Source organism: Siphateles boraxobius, unplaced genomic scaffold (assembly GCF_051911475.1).
Source record: "Siphateles boraxobius isolate OS27281-9 unplaced genomic scaffold, OSU_SipBor_1 68, whole genome shotgun sequence".
NCBI classification, from domain to species: domain Eukaryota; kingdom Metazoa; phylum Chordata; class Actinopteri; order Cypriniformes; family Leuciscidae; genus Siphateles; species Siphateles boraxobius.
Window position 1 is genome coordinate 3,431,622 of NW_027509195.1, and position 18,936 is coordinate 3,450,557.

The 18,936-nt window shown below is 41.1% G+C and overlaps 2 protein-coding genes across 12 annotated transcripts in view; one reads left to right on the plus strand and one right to left on the minus strand.

Annotated features, from left to right (window-relative positions):
* Nucleotides 1-3,116, plus strand: part of foxp1a (forkhead box P1a) — a 50,619-nt gene extending 47,503 nt beyond the window's left edge. For both annotated transcript variants that reach the window (XM_077214123.1, XM_077214124.1), the window contains one exon: nucleotides 1,867-3,116. In XM_077214123.1, coding sequence (XP_077070238.1) covers nucleotides 1,867-2,008 — 142 coding nt within the window. In that variant the 3' untranslated portion in view covers nucleotides 2,009-3,116. The remainder of the gene's footprint in view (nucleotides 1-1,866) is intronic.
* Nucleotides 3,117-3,252: 136 nt separating this feature from the next.
* The window catches only part of tns2a (tensin 2a), a 49,286-nt gene continuing 33,602 nt past the window's right edge, over nucleotides 3,253-18,936 (minus strand). For 5 of the 10 annotated variants that reach the window (XM_077214035.1, XM_077214039.1, XM_077214037.1 and 2 more), the window contains 22 exons: nucleotides 18,460-18,643; nucleotides 18,314-18,364; nucleotides 18,054-18,176; nucleotides 17,629-17,693; nucleotides 16,963-17,046; nucleotides 16,750-16,862; nucleotides 16,460-16,520; nucleotides 15,229-15,304; nucleotides 14,970-15,099; nucleotides 14,385-14,450; nucleotides 14,014-14,130; nucleotides 11,486-12,937; nucleotides 11,127-11,286; nucleotides 9,987-10,981; nucleotides 9,141-9,272; nucleotides 8,268-8,366; nucleotides 7,603-7,680; nucleotides 7,114-7,191; nucleotides 6,880-7,048; nucleotides 6,677-6,745; nucleotides 4,910-4,942; nucleotides 3,253-4,696 (listed from right to left, as the gene is read on the minus strand). In XM_077214035.1, coding sequence (XP_077070150.1) covers nucleotides 4,555-4,696; nucleotides 4,910-4,942; nucleotides 6,677-6,745; nucleotides 6,880-7,048; nucleotides 7,114-7,191; nucleotides 7,603-7,680; nucleotides 8,268-8,366; nucleotides 9,141-9,272; nucleotides 9,987-10,981; nucleotides 11,127-11,286; nucleotides 11,486-12,937; nucleotides 14,014-14,130; nucleotides 14,385-14,450; nucleotides 14,970-15,099; nucleotides 15,229-15,304; nucleotides 16,460-16,520; nucleotides 16,750-16,862; nucleotides 16,963-17,046; nucleotides 17,629-17,693; nucleotides 18,054-18,176; nucleotides 18,314-18,364; nucleotides 18,460-18,643 — 4,477 coding nt within the window. In that variant the 3' untranslated portion in view covers nucleotides 3,253-4,554. The remainder of the gene's footprint in view (nucleotides 4,697-4,909; nucleotides 4,943-6,676; nucleotides 6,746-6,879; nucleotides 7,049-7,113; nucleotides 7,192-7,602; nucleotides 7,681-8,267; nucleotides 8,367-9,140; nucleotides 9,273-9,986; nucleotides 10,982-11,126; nucleotides 11,287-11,485; nucleotides 12,938-14,013; nucleotides 14,131-14,384; nucleotides 14,451-14,969; nucleotides 15,100-15,228; nucleotides 15,305-16,459; nucleotides 16,521-16,749; nucleotides 16,863-16,962; nucleotides 17,047-17,628; nucleotides 17,694-18,053; nucleotides 18,177-18,313; nucleotides 18,365-18,459; nucleotides 18,644-18,936) is intronic. The other 5 variants (XM_077214036.1, XM_077214041.1, XM_077214042.1 and 2 more) reach the window with 1 other exon arrangement.

Consider the following 18,936-nt stretch of genomic DNA (forward strand, 5'->3'; position numbering starts at 1 on the left):
ATTGTTGTCATATCATTTTCTGCACTGCACTGCAGGCATTAACAGGCAAAATACCATGTTTATAATCATTCAACAATGCATTTGCATTTCCGTTATATTTTTACATTTGCATTACATATTCAGTATTAGTCACAGTAACTGTAATTGACATGATGTCTTTCTTTCTCTTCATTTTGGTGAGAACTATAGAGCAAAAGCAATGGGGACCAAGAAGCGTATTAATTCATTTACTGAAAATAACTGACTTGCTAGGTAACTGTCTAACCGTTTACAGGGTTCCTGCACACTTTTTAAAGTCAAATTTAAGGCTTTTTAAGACCTGAAGAAATCAAAATTCACACCGTACATTAGGGGTGTGCAATATTGACAAAAATATATCTCAATATTTTCAATGTTTTGTTGATAATTAGATGATATTTTACTGATTGTGTTTTTGTGCTGGTGCCATGGCTGGTTTAGGCCTGTTGTTGACAGCAGACTCACAAAGATATTCATATTTTTTAATATTCTATGCAGTGGTCAGTTCACAGCAGAGACCGAAATTAAATTTTTAATTAATTTAATTTGCCACCTTAAATTGATTTCCAGGGGTATTTTCACCTATATATGGACATTCTTTCTAAACTTATTAAGAGTTATGAATCACCTTTTATGTCAAATACTAACATTCAAATTATACAGTAATTATACTTATTTATACAATAATACTTAATTATGCAATAATTATACAGTACCACTGTTACCAGTCAAATTAATCATTCAATCAAAATCAATGTTTGCAGTGCAGTCTAGAGGTGACACAGAAGCGGCATTAATATATTTACACTCCATTTATAATTGCATAAATAAAGCTATGAGATTTTTTTTTTAATCAATATTTAAATATGAAATGATTTCTAATTGTAATGTTCTAATTAAAGGGTACTTTAAATATGAAACTAAACACGCCAGTAGGCGGCGGCAAGTCAAGGTCTTATTAAGTGAGTTGAGGGAGTCATTCATTCAACGGATTTGTTCAAACGGCTGATTCATTCGGGAAAGGAGCAAGTGATTCCTTCAAAACGCGCATTTCAGTCAATAAATCATCGCTGTCTGTTGCATTGAGACTCTGCTACGGTTTCATTTCGAAATTCTAGTCGGCGAAATAAAGGGAAAACAAACAATATTGACAATATTGTGTCTAAAAAGTAACTCCCATTGTTAACTTATTGTTAATTTAACTGTTGTATAGCATCAATATCACAGTTGCAATTGTGCACGGGAAAACGGCACTCTTGCTGATGTGATATTCTAATATAAGAACATAATATGATATAAATATAAGACATAAACTCATTTGGGGACATAGCCTACCTATGAACCGCACACAGCAGTGAAAGGACGATAGACAAATGCGATGTCAGCTCACAGTGCGTCGTATACAGTTAAAACAATGATTACAATATCATAATAGACAATACACATCGCACACCCCTACACACATAAAGAATGAACTTGCAACTGAACTGACATTTACCAGCTTTCGCCTTCTCTCCCCTCTCGCGTGCAGGAGACAGACGTTATTCTGCCGCGATTCCCGCGAATGTGATGCGAATTGTCACGTGAACAAGCAAATCCACAAAGATATAATAATAAAAAAAATAATACGCATACAACGATAACAACGATAGCAAAAAAAAAAAGTTTTGTAAAAATTATTTCACACTCCACATTTAGGGGGGCCACAAGGGGGGCCAAGCTTGTTGTCACAGGGGCACGGGCCCCCCCGGCCCCCCCTCTAGAACCGCCACTGATACCAGTGACTTGGAAGTCTAATTTGTGCTAAAGTGTAAGATCTTGGTTGATGTGAGCTGTGTGTGTTCACAGGCATCAGTCTCAAATTAAAGAGGAGCAGATGGAGGCCGAGGACTATAATGGCTCCACGTCTCCAGAGACAGAAGACCAGCACAGTCCAGAGTACAGCGAAGAGCCGGGATTCACCTCGCCACCTCACGCCTTCCACTGCTGAGATCAGACTCCTGACACCTGCAACTTTTCCTTCTGGGGACAACCCTTTTATTTATTGTTTCGATTGACCTGTTTCTGTTGTATGCAATGGTTTGACCTCACTGGTACTAAAGGGCTCCTCTGTGTTTGAAAAGGTCGCCTGCAGAGGGCGCTGTAGGCTACACGTCATCTTTGCTTTGTATATTAAACACTACGGCACCTGAACTGAATCAAATGCTCACCTTGAAGGGAAGACGGGAACATTTTAAGCTGTCTACGACAAGATTTATTTAGCTTTCCACAAAATCTGTTCACTGCAGCTGTGAATGCTGAATGAAAAGCTCTTTATTGTAAATGCGAGTTTAAATCACCTCAGCCTCAATACTGTAGGGTTAGTCACCATCGATGGCCCTGGCTGCCATGACGGTAACGTGTGGCCTCAAATTTCGGGCTGCTTATCAGTAGAATGGAAAATGATATTGTGAATGTCTATCTTTTTTACCTCTTGTTTTTCAAGATAAAAACAAAACCAAAGGGGAACATTTTATAACCAGCACTTGATGGATGAATGTTTTTCAATTGTAGTTTTTTGATTTGTTTTTCACTTAGTGTGTACAGAAGGTTACTGTATTTCCATTATCCAAAACATTTACGCAAACAAAAAGCCTCATTCTCAACAGTCCCAATCATTCGGTTACTAGTAAAGCTGAACCAAACATTTACGTATTTGAGAAGAGCAACTTTTCTTTTCTTTTTTTTGTAGAATGAATCAAGTTACCAAAGATTGTGAAAGATATTTTAATGTTGTGTACCCTGTTTACATTGTCCCTTTTGATACGGCCAAGACTAAGAAGTCTTCACTTGAGTGGATTTGAGGAGTATTGGAGGCGTTTAATGTCACACTCGTGACATTTGAGCAGTTTGTAAACCGCAATAATTTGATTTGACAACGTACCACAGAGAAAAAGAGTTGATGATGGAAATAATGCATAATTGTTGACTGAATAACTTGTTACACATGTCCAAAAGAAATAGATGGCATCTATTTCAAATCAACTATTTCAGTTTTTTTCAATACTTCTGAAAAAAATGCCTTATGATTAATAAATTCTTGTATAAAAATGTGAAAAGTGTCAGTTTTTTTCATTATAAGCATTTATAATTATAAATTATATTGTCATTTATACAAATGTCTATACATACACACATAGTAATAGTAATAGAATAGTGCATTTGAATTGAAATAATTCACATCATGATTTCAGATTTGGTACCATGACTTTACATTTATTATATTTTTCAATTGTGCATACACTGAAAAAATAGCATAAGATAATAAAAAAAAAATCCTTTTCTTATCAAAATCCTTCCATGTAGTTTTTTTTTTAACTTTCCAAGTCAGCTGCATGTGTGAAAATATATTACTACATACAAAGATCAATAAGAAAATACAGAATACAATATATTAAAGTTGTCCTAGACGTGTCTTACTATCTGTCAAAAACAGCAATAACTCGTTAATACAGGCAAGTAAAATAAATGGCACAGCTTATAGTAACTGAATGAGTACATGGCCACACGTCTTTGGTTATAAACCGCTTTTGGAGATCATGGAATCATTATGCAAAACATGATACAGAATGAAGGCAGAAACGTCCACCTGTCCTGTCGGTTTAAAGACCGATTACATTCCAATATAATGTTCTATTACACCATACGTCAGGCACAACGGTACAGCATGATGCGTGACGGTCAGCTGACCAGGCTATGGTTCATATACGGTGTGGATGGCTATGTACCACTGTCTATCTTATTCCATGTATGAAGGGTGCATAAAATACACCACAAAAGGGGATAAAAAAATAAAGTTCCTTTCTTCCTACTTTAAAGGCAACCGAATTCTCTCTGTGTAATAATCACATGACCATCAGCCTTCCATTGTGACATCATACTACATGACATATAAATCTTTCTTACACTGGAACCCCACGTCACGATTACGCCATGTCTGGTCCTCCATCTGTTTCTCCATCTCAAACGCTCTGAAACTTTCATTATCATTCGCAGACACCGGGTCAGATTTAGAAACCATGGCACCTCCTTTCCAGTTAAAAATATAATACATATAAACTGATGATTGTCCTTCTGCTGAGGCTGTTTTCTGTGCAATTCATATGTTTGAGTGCATATATATAATTATTTTATTCAGGGGTGATGAAGTGCCTAAAATGTACATATTTCATAAATCTTGGTGACTATTTCATAAAAATCATTTACAATCCCACGAACACCAAAAAAAGCTCTAATAATGCAAAACCACGACCGATGGTTGGCTTTAATTTGGTTACATTCTCTATATTTTGGTTTGACTGTGGTTTTGAATCGTGTTAGTCAACAGTAAAGCCGTTGTCTTTGCCAAAAAGTTCCTGCAGTCTTTAGTTGTGAAGCTCTTAAACTTGACAGAAGGTGCAACATGAACATCTTGTGGTGTGCGGCAGTGTGTGTGTGTGTGTGTGTGTGTGTGTGTGAAGATGAACGCTCCTCCTCGTCCCCGCGGCTCTAGCGGCTCTAGCGTCTCTGCGGTGCCAGCATTACTTTGTTAATGAAGTTGACGATTGCAGTCGCAGGCTGTTCGGGATCCAGCTCTGCGAAGAGATGGCAGACGTTCTCCACCACACTGCCGGGCTTCTTGGCAACAAAACCAAAAACTCTGAGAGGAAGTAGAGAGGTACGCAAATGAGTGATTGTGGATAAAATATCCGTCAGTCTTGCAATCCAAACAAGGAGGGAACGGAGAGATCAGTACCAGAGTAAAATAACATGCACAATTGCACATAAGCACATGATCAGAGGAAACAAGCTGTCACAACAGTCCAGACGACACACTCAAACACACGTTTCATTAAGGCTTACTTAGACTTACTTAGAGGTTGTGCCTGTGTCTGAGTTAGTCCACCTATGGCAGCAAGAGGGAGACAGAGACAAGACTGAGGAACAGACTCACACACACACACACGGGACGCTACTGCAGCCACACATGAACATGCTCCCAATCTCAGGTCAAAGCATACATGCAAGTACACAGGTCATGTAGTTCATACTACGCCTGTTCCTACATTGCTGTGGGGAACACATACTTGCGCTGCATCTGAATTCCGTTCTGACACATTTCCGATTGCAATGATACGTGAAATCGAGCTTGTGTAGCTAGAAGTATTTTCGTTCATATACTTTGTAACACAAACACACACACACACACACACACACACACACACACACACACACACACACACACACACACACACACACACACACACACACACACACACAGAGCTTTGGGGCTTCATTTTCTTTATTTCTACACATTATAAAAATCATATTTTTTATATTAGGAAATCTAACTGAGAAGTAGTTTTACAATTTGCCCATAGGTTCATCCATTTTTTGGTAGCTCACCCAAAAGCCAAATGCTGTTTGATCCTGTAACATCTGGTTTAATGTTACAGCCTCAAATTCTTTAGATGCAACACTGGTGGCTGTCTGCCATGAAAGAGCTTTTACAAAATAAAAAATCACAGAGCCCAAACTATTTACAGGGTTCAAAGTGATGGTTTAAGAAAAGACGAGTGTTTTGTCTGCACAGGGTGGGTTTAGATTTAATGAGCCCTAATATGTTTAATATAAACATAAATGATTAAACCAAAAACATTTACTGTATGCACAAAGAGACGGAGCAGCCCACAGAGATTCATGCACTACCTGATTAGATTTATGTGTATTACTACTTCAAGGCAAGCAACTGTTAAACTAAACTAAACAATGCAAAACAAATGATGAAGAAAAATTTCTCTTAAAAAAACAAAGCACAAAATCTAAATAAAAAACATAACATTGTTTAAAAAAAAAATCCTCCTATATCCAAAACAAAACATAAAACAAAAAGCAATATATATATATATACACGCACACACTTTTACCTTCCTAAAATTACAGTAACCTTAAAGTGCCCCTATTATGCTTTTTCAGATATTATCTTTCATGTAGTGTCATATAGCTGTTTGTGAATGTAAAAGGTCTGCAAAGTTTCAAATATCAAAGTGCACCATAAATAAAGTTTGAGTTTGGAAGAGTTTGGTTTGTGTTGTTGACATGTCAAGAAAACACTACTTTCTGCCCTGCCAAAGCAAATCCACTTTGGATGAACTTCCAAAGGATGAGGAATCGAACTGTGTATGAAGTGCTGAGGAAGATCCAGAGCTGAAATTCAGATACGGTAATGGACGTTTCGTTTCCGACACCAACAGACTGGGCCATCTCAGCAATCAGAGCAGATTAGACCAATCACAGCAGACTGGGCCGTCTGACCAATCAGAGCAGAGTAGACTCTCGGAAGGGAGGGGTTTAGAGAGACTAAATCCTTTATTGAATCGTTTCAGTGTCGAATGTATATTATGAGAAAAATAAAGTGTTTTTTTACCTTGGATGCAAGTAAATTTATTTGAGGATTCCGCCAAAACAAAATTAGGAACCTTTGAAATAGCATAATTAGAGCACTTTAATGGTTTGTAACTGCTTTGGATGTGGAAGGCACTGCAAACTTGGAATATTGATGCTGGAATATATATATAGAGTAGTATATGTAGAGTAGATATTTGAACCACCCCTAGCATTTCTGCCTCTACAATCTCACCTCCTGTCTTGTGGGTCCACACTGCTGAAAGTCACGCTGTTGATTGGATAATGTCTCCTGAAGAACACCCTAAAAACCCAAACCTCTCACAGTCAACTTGGTGTGACAGTAACAACCTGTCCTCACATTTCTATTGCTCAGAGAAAACTGAAGAATTATATGGTTTTACTTTCAAAAGCAAAAAAAAGGATAAGTGGGCGTACCTGCGCTGGCTATCTGTCAGTGTAATGCCCTGGGCTGACACCTTAAAGTGGACCACAGTCGCAGAGGGCCGCGGGCTGCGTGACATCGTGGCTCCTGTGGCCTTGGCGATAGCCTGGGGTCCCGTGAGAGACTCGGTCTCCACTGAGTTCAGGTACAGCACATTGCAGGCTGAGGAGAGACACCAGAGGTTATAGAAGTCTCACACGAGGACAGATGTGCTGGTTCACACTCACCTGCTCCCTGTTTCAGAAGGTCTGCCGCTGTACTCATGTTACTGACTGGCTGAACCTCTAGAACTTCACCTATCGGGTCTGAGAGTGCAACACAATGATCAACACAGACCGTCTCTGAGATTCAAACACTTGCTTAAATACATTCTGATTCTTATGAGCAGTTCTTCTGATGAATCCGTCAAAAAAAAACAAAAAAAGACTCATGAGTTGTCAGTTTGATTCAGTCAGACAAATTTGTCAGATGAGTTATTTATTTGCCTAAAAGTCAATCACAAAGAAGTTACGTTTGTTTTAATAAATGGCATTTTGTTAAAAAGGTAGTTTTATTTAGTTTGTAGCTAGGGTCTATCGTACAGAATGTTGTGGGAAACACCGAAAGACAGGTTTTTTTAATTTGAAGCATTTGTTCCATGCATTACAATGTTGTGGCTGTGCTTTCATCATAGTGATATCTCAGCGTGGCGTGTTGATGTGTGCTGTAGTGTTTACCTTTCTCCGGGATGCGGAGGGCACAGGGCAGAGAGATAGGTGTAATGGAATGCTGATACACCAGTGCTGAAAGACTCCCTACCGATGACAAAACACACACAGAGCACCTCAATACTTCAACATTATTTACCTAAAAACTGATGTGCCAGATTGCAAAAGCACCAAAATGAAGCCAGACTTCCTAGCTTTCTAATACAAAGATGTGAGCTTTATCTCAACTTGTGAACCTCACGACTGTACGTTCACTCTTTAGGAAACTGCATTCTGAGCTATTTGGTAAATTCAGTGTCCTACTAAAGTACATGACAGAGATATCATGGAGATTTAACAGTATTGCTGTCTGAATACCTTGCATGCATGGAGCGACCTGATCCTGCACTCAGATATCGCAGGAAAGTCATTTTCACAACTTTCAACTTTAGTCCGCCTAGCTGTTCTATTAACTCCACATTTGTACGTATATTGGCCTTCCAGATCAGGTCTAGGACCACAAGACATTTCTGCCTAACATCTTCATGAAGAAAGTCATACAGTTTTGGAACGACATGAATGATGACAGAATTATCATTTCTGGGTGAACTATCCCTTTAAGCTCTGATTTAAACCAGGACTAAGCTTAATCATTGTGTCTGGCGAATGAATAAGAGGATTCTTGAACTGCTCACCAAAGTAGGGCTCGTTCTGACAGCCCTTGATCTTCACTCCCCGAGGCCCCGTCTCAATCAGGAAGTGTCGAACCAGCTGTTCGAGAGGGTCTCCTCCAGCTAACAGACAGGACATTACATCTTCAATGCAAACTATGATGCTAATATTGGTTGTATACCCAACTATAACAACTTTTCAAAATACTGCATCTATATTTTGATTAATGGATATTTAGATCCACATTCATCACAGTTTAAAGGTGGAAGTTATACAAAGCATTCCCAAAGCAGTTCCCAATGCTGTCTCAATTAAATGTTGAAGACTACCAAAATAAACAGTGCACTGAGTTCTCGTTTGCGCTTGATCTGGTGTCAATTATTGCAATGAAGCACAAATCAATAAAATCAATCATTCCCTCAGTCTGTATGGCCTATAAACATTCAAACCGCAGTTTTAAACGTTTTTCAAAGCTTTCAGAAAAAAAGGCTTTGTGAAGATAATTCAATTCAAAGTTTGTCTTGACTTTTCTAGTTACAAATTAGTCGCATGAATTTCATTGAATTCCTTTTAATTCTGCTTCGAATTACACTTCTACTTCCTGTTTCATCCTCAATTCAATTTATTCGGCATTTTCAGTTCAATTCACACAACCCTAATCAAGCAAGGGTTTGAATTTAGGGCGGGACGATCTGTTTTTGTATCATCGCTTTTGAATTCCGTTTGGTCGCGGTAATGCCGCAGAAATGACACACTTCAGCTTTAGATGAATGTTTAGCTCTGCTAGAGTACTTCAGGTGCAGTCGTGTGTTTCCTGTGCAGACAGAGAGCTTTGGGAGCAACACTGAAAGCAAGATATATGTTTGTGTGAAGAAATGCCTGCAGATGTGGCGTACCTTTGCTGCTATGGTTATTGACGTTGGAGGGTGGGCTGGCAACTTTCAGGGCCAGACCGTAGGCCCCCTGGAAAGAGTTACTGTCTCGGATGAGGAAGGCCCCTGGCTCTCTTTCCTTCAGTGCTGCTATAGCTGTTGAACAGAGACAGGATAGTTTAATGAGACATCGCTATTTAAAAAAAGGATCCAAGCATATGGAACAACAATCTGCAAATAGCTGCACATGTAAAAACACTACAGCACAACAGTAAACATCACTATTAGTATAGCTCATAGTTAGGGTTATGAAAAGTGCAGCAAACAGCAGTAATTCTGGGTATTGTTACACATTTACTGACATATTTCATATTTTTGTAATAATGTCCATTTAGCTTACAAATGAAAGAAATTCTTCCTCAATTATTGTGATAAATTACACAGGGAACCTTCTAATTTGGTACATTAAGAAAATAATAATTTGAAAAACTAACATCAGGGCCTAAATAATACAATCGTATTACTATTTATTTAACAGATGAGTTAATGAGTCTTTTTGAATGATTCATTCAAAGGACCAGCTCGAAAGAGTCAATTTGTTCATGAATTGTTAATGAGAGTTATTTATAAGTGAATCAGATAATGCTGGCTTCATTTTGTTTTGGACTCACTAAAATGAACCAGTTCATAAGCCCACAAGGGCAACTCAAACTAAAGAAATCGCATGCCATTATTTTCCAGTAAACTTCCCTTTAACTTTGAATCGAGATCCACATTTTTACCCAGCCCTAATCAGCAACTGATTAAGAAGATACCTCTGAACTTCATATATCATGTAATTAAATATAAGGTCCAAAGTGGTTGTCTCACCTTGCTCTCTGGAGATGCCAGGTTTATACCAAAACCGAGAGCTGTCCTGAACGAATTTTACACTGACACGGCTGCCCATCTCACCCTCCACACCAACTTCTCCCTGACCAGCATTCATGGTCAGCTCTCCTACTGAAGGTGAGAATGTAACGTGGTGCTGCCCAGAGCCGTGATGACTCATGGACCCCCTCAGCGTTCCAGGCCTCCCGTTGGGTGAGCCTGGCTGCCCGGATGGGCGGCGTTTCTCAGGGAGAGGAGGCTGTGGGACAGAGGTGGCTGGGCACCCTGAGTAGGAGCCTGGTGGAGGAGATGGGGTGCAACAGGCTGGAGAGAAGGGGAAGGTAGGAGTGGAGTTGGGGCTGCCGTCTATACTGTGCCCTGCAGGAAGGGAGGTTTCAGAGCCCAACATCAGCTTCCTGCCCAGCGTTGCAAATCCAGGGACTGGGGGTTCAGGGGAGGAAGAACTCTCGTGGTCGCTATTGGGTGGATGAGGGGACCCAGGGGCAGAAGAAGCAGGTTTAGAGACATCCGGTTCTGGAGATGGTGATACTCCATTGCTATGCAAGTGAGCTGGGATGGACTCTGTTGGGATGGGAGAAGAGGGACATGGTGAACATGCTGGTTTAAAAGTCTCAGTTGATTGTGGTACCATTTCCCCTGTGGGTGGCACTGAAGCAGCAGCAGGCGAGCAGTTTGTCTGGGGTTGGGTGGATTCTGATGGAGATGTTAATGGAGCGGGGTTTTCTGCTGAGATTTGTGGGGTGGGAGGTGTCGTAGGCGGGGAATGGGTGGAGGGTTGTTGGGCAGTGGTGGGTGTGGCAGGAAAAGGGTGTATCTCAGCAATCTCTTGATTGGAAGACAGTAGAGTTTGACGAGACCCTGGACTGACACTGTTGCACTGTAGGGCAGGTGGGTGCGTCCTGTTTTGGGAGTGGGCCAAACTGCTTTCACTGTTGACCTCTCTTGAGTCATACTCACGGACACTCAGGATAGGACTAAAAGAAGAAGAGGAAATTAACACAGTATTAAAGTCAGAAGATAACATATTCATCTACTGAATGGTAGACCAAAGGTAGACCAAAGTTCCAACCCTGCTCCAACAGCTACCCCAATCTACTGATAAATGCAGGAGCTTGTTACCTCTCCTGCGTTCGCACCGGGCTGCTTGTGTGGACTGGTGTCGGAGGTCCTGAAATGTCAGAGGGTGTTGAATATGGAGCATGTGGATCTCTTTGTGTCCGCCGCAGGGAACCATGGGTAATGTGACTACGCCAGCCTATGCTATCTGCGCCAGGACAATCTGATAGGGATGGCATACATACAGACCGAAAAACAAATTGTATCATGTAAAGATGAAATTGCATGTAGAGGAAGGTTATACACATTTCTTTCATTTTATAAGATGACCCAAAACATGTTTGCAAAAGCTTTAAATTTCAAAGATAGTCTAATACAAGGTAATAAAAGAATGTAATTGTAGCTGTCAAGTCATTTCTCACCTTTATTTGTGTTAGAGGGGTATTGCTGTGGATGGGGGTCTGTTTGGTTCTCTGTAGGTCCGCTGGCATGGTGCACTGGGCCAGGGCAGGAGGCGGAGGGAGGTGGAAGAGGAGACGTGGACTCAGACTGGTAACCCGAGGCATATCCACGGCTCTCTGAGGGTGACGGCTGGTAAGGAGAGCAGGGGCACGTCTGGTGCGGTGTCTGGTACCCACTGGAGCTGCTGCTGTATTTGAGATCCAGATGGGCATGAGAGTGCGAACGGGAGGGTTCGGGGTATGCAGGATGGCCTGCAGGGAGGGGATCAAAGTTAAATGCTGGTAATTCATGACCGTGAGGCCCGTATGGGGATACGGTGGCCCTTCTGTGCCAGTATTCTGCCTCTCGTTCTCTCTCCCACTGTAGTTCTGCTTCTCGGTCTCTGTCCCAGTGGAGAGTCATTTCTCGTCCCCTCCTTAGCCCTGCCTCCCGATCCCATATATCCGTCCCTCTTTGTATATCGGCCTCTCTGCCCCGTCTTAACCCTGTGTCCCGGAGTAGCTCTGCCTCCCTCTCCCAGTGTATTACCTCCTCTCTGTCTAAACGGAGAGTGTGGAAATCTTCTCGTCGTAGACAGCAGTCCCGACAGGGGCAGACAGGCGTCACTATGCCATCTACCATCATGACATCGTGATAGGGACCGCTAGGTTTGGGGTGATGTGGATGGTTGTGGTGATGGTGGGGGTATGGAATGTACTCATCCGCCCTGCAGAGCAGTCGGGGAGACAGACTATGAGGATGGGTGCTGATCTCCTGGGACGGATATGGACACAGGTGGCGTGATGGTCCCTCTGTGCAAGTGCGATGAAGGTAGTGCTGTGGACCTTGTTGGCGGTCCCAGAGCAGGTCAGGAGGCGGCAGGGTTTGGTGAGGATGGGCACTGTGGTGTTGGCAAAGCCCTATGACAGATGGCATACCTGAAGAAGGAGCCCCTGTTTGTCCATTAGTGGTTGTGGGACGATCAAGGCAATAACCATTTGATAAGTGGTGGAGTCCATCGCATCCAGGCTCGGCACAGCGCTGGGATCGGTAGCCCACCCGGCATGAGCATGAACGACCTAACCTCAGTGACCCAGTCCTTTCAGGAGGCAAGGAATCACCGTCATCCAAAATGGCTGTCTCCCGGTCACGATCCCTTCCTCCATCGCCTTCAATCCCACCCAGTAGGCGCTCAAGATCCTCCCTCTCTTGCTGAGTAGGCGGGGCCTGTCGAGTTGGTTCATCGAGACGGTCAGGTGGGACAGATGAGTGTCCAGAATCAGTGCTGACAGACAGAAGCTGACTTGGCCTTTCCTCAGAGCTCCTTGCAGGGCTCCCATTGGTGGACAGCAGGGAGGTGGAGCCTGCGGCACGGCGCTTTTTAACCTGTGCGTACAGGCTGCCATCTACAGGTCCACGTGTGTGTGCAATATCTGAAGGGATTTATGAAAGGACACTTTTATATTTCCCTTAAGCCCACTTTTATTATTAATCAAGGTTTATTGCAGCAAAACATCATTTAGTTTCATGCCTTCATTTCCCTCCTCTCTCTGAACTTTAGAATTAAACAGGCTGTTTTTGTGACTGTACCTTTAAGTCCATGGTACGTACTCTACTATTCAAAAGTTTGAGGTTGGAAAGATTTTTTTTATGTTTTAATGTTCACCAAGGATAGATTTATTTCATCAAAATACAGTAAAAAAACAACTACTGTGAAATAGGATTACAATTTAAAATAACTGTTTTCTATTGAAATATATTTTAAAATGTAATTTATTCCTGTGATTATTGTATGGTATGGTAAAGGGCATTACATTCCTGACACATGCTCTAGCAGTAGACCAATCAGAGCAGACTGTGCTTTTTAGAAGGTGGGTTTGAAAGAAAACTACACTAAAACAGAGTGGTCAGACAGAGGGTGAAAACAGGTGCTGCAGCAAAGTAAATTATAAGAAAAATAATCAGCTTTTTGAACAATAAATGATGTTAATCAGGGATGGGCAACTTCGGTTATGGAGGACCAATGTCCTCCAGAGTTAAGGTCCAACCCTGCTAAAAACTTGTCTGTAGCTTTCTAGAAATCCTGAAGACATTGATTAGCTTGTTCAGGTGTGTTTAATTAAGTTTGGAGCTATAATTTGCAGGACAGCGGCACTCCGAGACCAAAGTTGCCCATCCCTGATGTAAATGTATTCTAGTAGACCCCAATAAACAAAATGATGAACGTGTAATACAAGAACCCTTAGCATAAGAACACTTTAAAATGACATGTTACATATATTGCAACATACTTTTTCCCCCAATTTGTCAGTAAATAGATTAAAAACATAAAATCATATGTTTTTAAATGTAAAAAAGGCTAAATGTAAGAGTACTGTATGTCTACATAGTATTAACCTCTTTTATTTCTTAAGAAAAAAAGGGAAAGTCCTATATACTATCTACAGCATGTTACCTCTGAAGGGTTGAATAAACACCAGTGCATAGTTGTAAGAATGAATAGTTGTACCCTCTAGGCTGTCCTGATATCTCTGATTGAAGTTCTCATATGAGTCCCAGCGCACCACCGGATCATTCGTGTTATAGTCCACGCTGACATCTGGATCATTCCTCTGTGTCACTCTCCCTGAATCACACACACACACACACACACACACACACACACACACACACACACACACACACACACACACACACACACACACACACACACACACACACACGTCTGCATTAAGACCCAATGACACAGTGTTTCGATTGGAAATACTGTACGCAGCTCAGAAAATAAAACTGTATGTCAAACAATTTCATGGTCCCTTAAATGGCAATTAAACAGTTGGTAAGACCTTAATCTGCAGTTTGATTAAGGTTTTAAGTTACCTTTGATTTTCTCAGGCCCAGAAGAAAATACAAACTCCACTGTGGCATCAGAGGGAAATTTGTCATCTACAGGAAACAGAGAGAATTGAGAGTGTTCATCATTAGGAAGACAGAAGACCCTTTCCAGCTAATAATATTTGTCATTAATAATGGGATTGGTAAATTCATATTAAGATATAATATCCTCTCCAAACTACACACTACATTAATGTTTTTGATTGTAACAACGATTAATATCCAGGAATTTTCCCTCGCAGAGTTCTATGAGCAATTGAAGTTGCCTCCCATGCTCATATGTAAAACCCATAGAGAATCTATTATCAAGTGAAAATCTGTATCTCATCTCAATTACACAGCTGTGGTGCACAGGTGTTACCCAATGGGAATGAGGGCGATAAATAACATCACAGCTAAAAGAACACAGACCACCGAAATAAAAAAGCACATCATAAAAAACCAAGCTCAGCTGATATCCCAAGGCCATTTCAGCTCAAGGCGGTCAGAGTTGGACAGACGGCTCTGGTTTTATTGTGATAATATATGATTTTGGCATCTGAATCTTGGCTTGTCCCACTAATAACGTACCTGAACAAGCTTCATCCAATTCCCCTTTGCCGAACCAGAGCTGAGCTCCATGAATGGTGCATGTGTGAAACTGTAGTCGAAACACAGAATCTCTCTCAGCAGACTGAACCCGTCTGTGATAACACTTCACCTACAGGACAGACAGGTAAAGAGACCATAAAAGTGACAGAGAACAAGAGAGGGATATTAAAGTGATGTAAATGTCTATGGTTTTGACAGTTGTAATATATCAGGGTCAGATAAAAACAGACGCACATACCATGATGTCTCCTTTCAGCAGCAGTGCAGGCTCAATAGTAACAATCAGCCGTCTGCTCCCAGAGCCCTGCAGATCACTACACAACACATACACATATATACTCTTTAAACTAGATTTTCATTTCCTGAAGAAGATGTGAAGGTTTAAAAACTATCCTTCATGATTTTAGGGTGTTGCCATGGTGTTGCTATGCAGATGCATTAAAAAGGTGTTTGTGTGCTTTTGTATTTCATGTTGCTAGTTCATTCTGGGAGGTTGCTAGGTTGCTGCTAGGGTATTTTGGGATGTTGTTAGGTTGCTGCTAGGGTAGTCTGGGTGGTTGTTAGGGTGTTGCTCTAGCATAGTGGATGATTGGCAAGGTTTTAGTATAGCATTCTAGATGGTTGCGAAGATATTCTGGGTGGTTTTCTATGTGGTTACTTACTGGCTAAAGTAAAAAGTCTACCCACAAAGTAATAATACCCTTAAAACCATATGTGATTTTAGGCAGTTGCTAAGGTGTTTGAAGTTATTTTAATTTGTTTTCATGCAGTGCTAGTGTGTTGAGTGTGTTTGCTAAGGATTTGCAAGGGCATTCTGTGTGGTTGCTCAGGAGTTTTAGGATGTTGTTAGGGAATTCTGGGTAGTTGCTAGGGTAAATTGTTTCATTTGTTTTCATGCAGTTGATAAGGTGTTGCTAGGGCATTGTGGATGGTTGCTATGGTTTTCTGGGAGGTTTCTAGGACATTCTGGGTTGTTGCTAAGGTGTTGTTAGGGTAATCTGGATGGTCACAGGTGTTGATAGGGCTTTCTGGGTGGTTGTTATGGTGATCTGGAAGGTTGCTAGGGCATTCTGGGTGGTTGTTAGATGGTTGCTTATATAGTGTGTTGACATCGTGTTGCTATGCAGTTGCTAAGGTGTTGCTAGGGCATTGTGGGTGGATGATAGGGTGTTAGGTTGTTGCTAGGGCACTGTGGGTGGTTCAGGCCCTCCTGTAATGAATGTCTATGGGATTTTTCCCCCACCATGTGAAAACCTTAAGTGTGATTGCTTAAAAAAGTTGTAGCAAACCTTTTTTTAAGAAACTACAAAATGTGAGGCATCATTAAACGTGTCATATTGTAATACTTAGGATTCATGATTTGAACAAGCCCCTAAGTAATAAGCAGCAGTAACTGCAATATTTGTCCAAGCAAACACCTCAAATCATGCTTTAAATTATGTGAACGTCTCCAATAGATCCGCACTCACTATATGCCAGAAGTGTAGACGAGCTGCATGGACTGATAGATCTTCAGGAAAGGAAAGAAACCTGTCAAGAGAGTGAGGAAAAAGCGAGATATGGAGGAGGATTTGGCAAACTCCCTATAAGTGTCTCTCCTCCACTGCGAAAGATTAAAACAAACTTGAAATGTGTGTGTGAATGTGAAGGAGGTTTCGCTTAACAAATGAATACAGACTCACAGACACATGACCTCATCGAGGGCTTATATATATATATATGAATGTCAGGGAATGATGTCAGGAAAACATTCACTCACCTCCATCTTCCTGGAAGTTGGGGATGGTGGGGATGAGGACCTGATGGAGGAAGAGAGGACTGCTGTTCATTTTGATGGCCCCTGAGAGCAGCCCTCCAAAGTAATAGATATACCTTCAGAGAGAGACATCAATGTTAACAATGAAAAAACAAATATGTGAATAGCAATAGTCAATAAAGAATCAACAAAGATTAAAAATCAGGAACGATGTACCTGTTCTGAGAGGGTTGGAGAGAGGACGACACTTTATCTTCACAAAACTTCCTCATTGCCAATGTGCTGAGGGCTTGATCTGCCCTGTGTACATAAATGCAGTTGAAGACATTAGAGAAAAAGTACACCAAAGACACATGCTGGTTTTAAAGACAACAACAACAAAAATTAAGTTTATAATTTAAAATTTAAGCTGTTTGATCTGGACTAAAGGCCAATTCCCTCTGCACCTACAGACGCACTTTGTCTGGTTTTGTTGGATCAGTGTTACTTCTACAGACGATACATACAGTAGTCAACATTTGATGGTGGATCAAAAGCTTTCATCAAAGTTACACATACGTTTTTAACAATACCCGTTCTTGTCTTAGGACAACTTTGATTCACGTCAAATGTTGACTACTGTATGTACTGTACATAAAAATACATTTGGACAATTTAACTTAGTGATTGCTATCTGGATTGTGAAGAGACTTTCAACCAGCATACAAATCACCTACCCTGCCTTTAATTCAGTTAGATTATTTTAATACATAAATAAATAAATAAATAAATAAATAAATACATAAATAAATAGCATTATTTTATTAGAAGTTTGCTCAGAGGGCTCCAGTCCCCTGGAGTGGTTAAGAACCACTAATCTAAATGTAGAACGGATCAACTTACCCTGCTGATATCTTGCTGTAATGCATATAGGCAGCAATGATAACACCTGTCTTTCCTTTGTTGCCCTGAAAAATAATCAATACTAATCAATACAACTGCTACAGATAGAATTTACACTTACAATCAGGTTTTGAACTCTCTTGTACAGTCGGGTATAAAAGCACGAGACCACTATTAAAAAGCCAAACAATTTGAATTCATTTAAAAAATTTAACATTAATGTCAAAAAAGTACAAAACTGCTTTCTCATCTCACACAAACTAAAAGCTTGTCAAACCAGACATCCTCTGAGGTCTGTCTTCATGTTATCATCTGTGGCGACTCTCTGCTGGGTGGTCCTTAAGGGTCATGTCAACACCATTTAGTACTCTGTCAGTGTCTGTGACCCTGACATGAACTGTCCAATGACTACTATGACCTCTCACCTTACAGTGCAGAACGACCACATGATGGGGGTCGGAGTTCAGCCAGTTCTCCATTGCTTTGCACATGGCACAGATCTTATCCAGCGGAGGAGCGTGCATATCTGGCCAGCCGAAGTCATGAACCTGAGGAAGAAAGAGAGAGAGAGAGAGAGAGAGGGGGGGGGGCTTTTTAATCTTGGCTGGTGTAATCACCTAATTGGGTTTTTAAAAGTTCAACTGCAAAGCAACTACTGATAGAAACGCATAACATCATGCCTTACCTTTGGGTTTAAACGGGTGATGTCATGCCTTCGCTCAGACAGATTGAATAACTGTTTGATAAAAATGGACCGGAACAATGAAAATGCCTTTAACACAAGCTTTCTTCAGATGCAGACATACAATAAATACACACTGAGTGGCGTACCAGAAACTTGTCCTGGTGTTTGGACTTGAGCATGGCTGCCACCTCCCTGAGGTTGAGGCGGTACCGCTGTTCTTCCAGCAGAGGAGGAAAAAACACAGAGATGATCCTCTCCGTGATGTACGTGAGGTCGAAATCATAATGCCTCTCCATCACTCTGTCCATCACCCGATCCACACTGTAGCTCCTGAGAGAGAGAAGGGAAAACCTGATCACGCCAGCTTAAAGATCCAGTGAAATGACTTGAAAAGCTAATTGACATAAACTAAAAGACACAAAACTTCAAAACTGGTTGCTGGCCCAAGATGACCTACTAATACCTCTCGGATTGAGCAAGATGGTCTAGCAAGTGTAAACCCTGTCTACCAGCTTTCAGCCCAAACAATTAACCATCTAGACTCGTTTGGACCAGCTCCATCAATCCATCTATCCATCATCTATCTGTCCATCCATCCATCCTTCATCTATCTGTCCATCCAT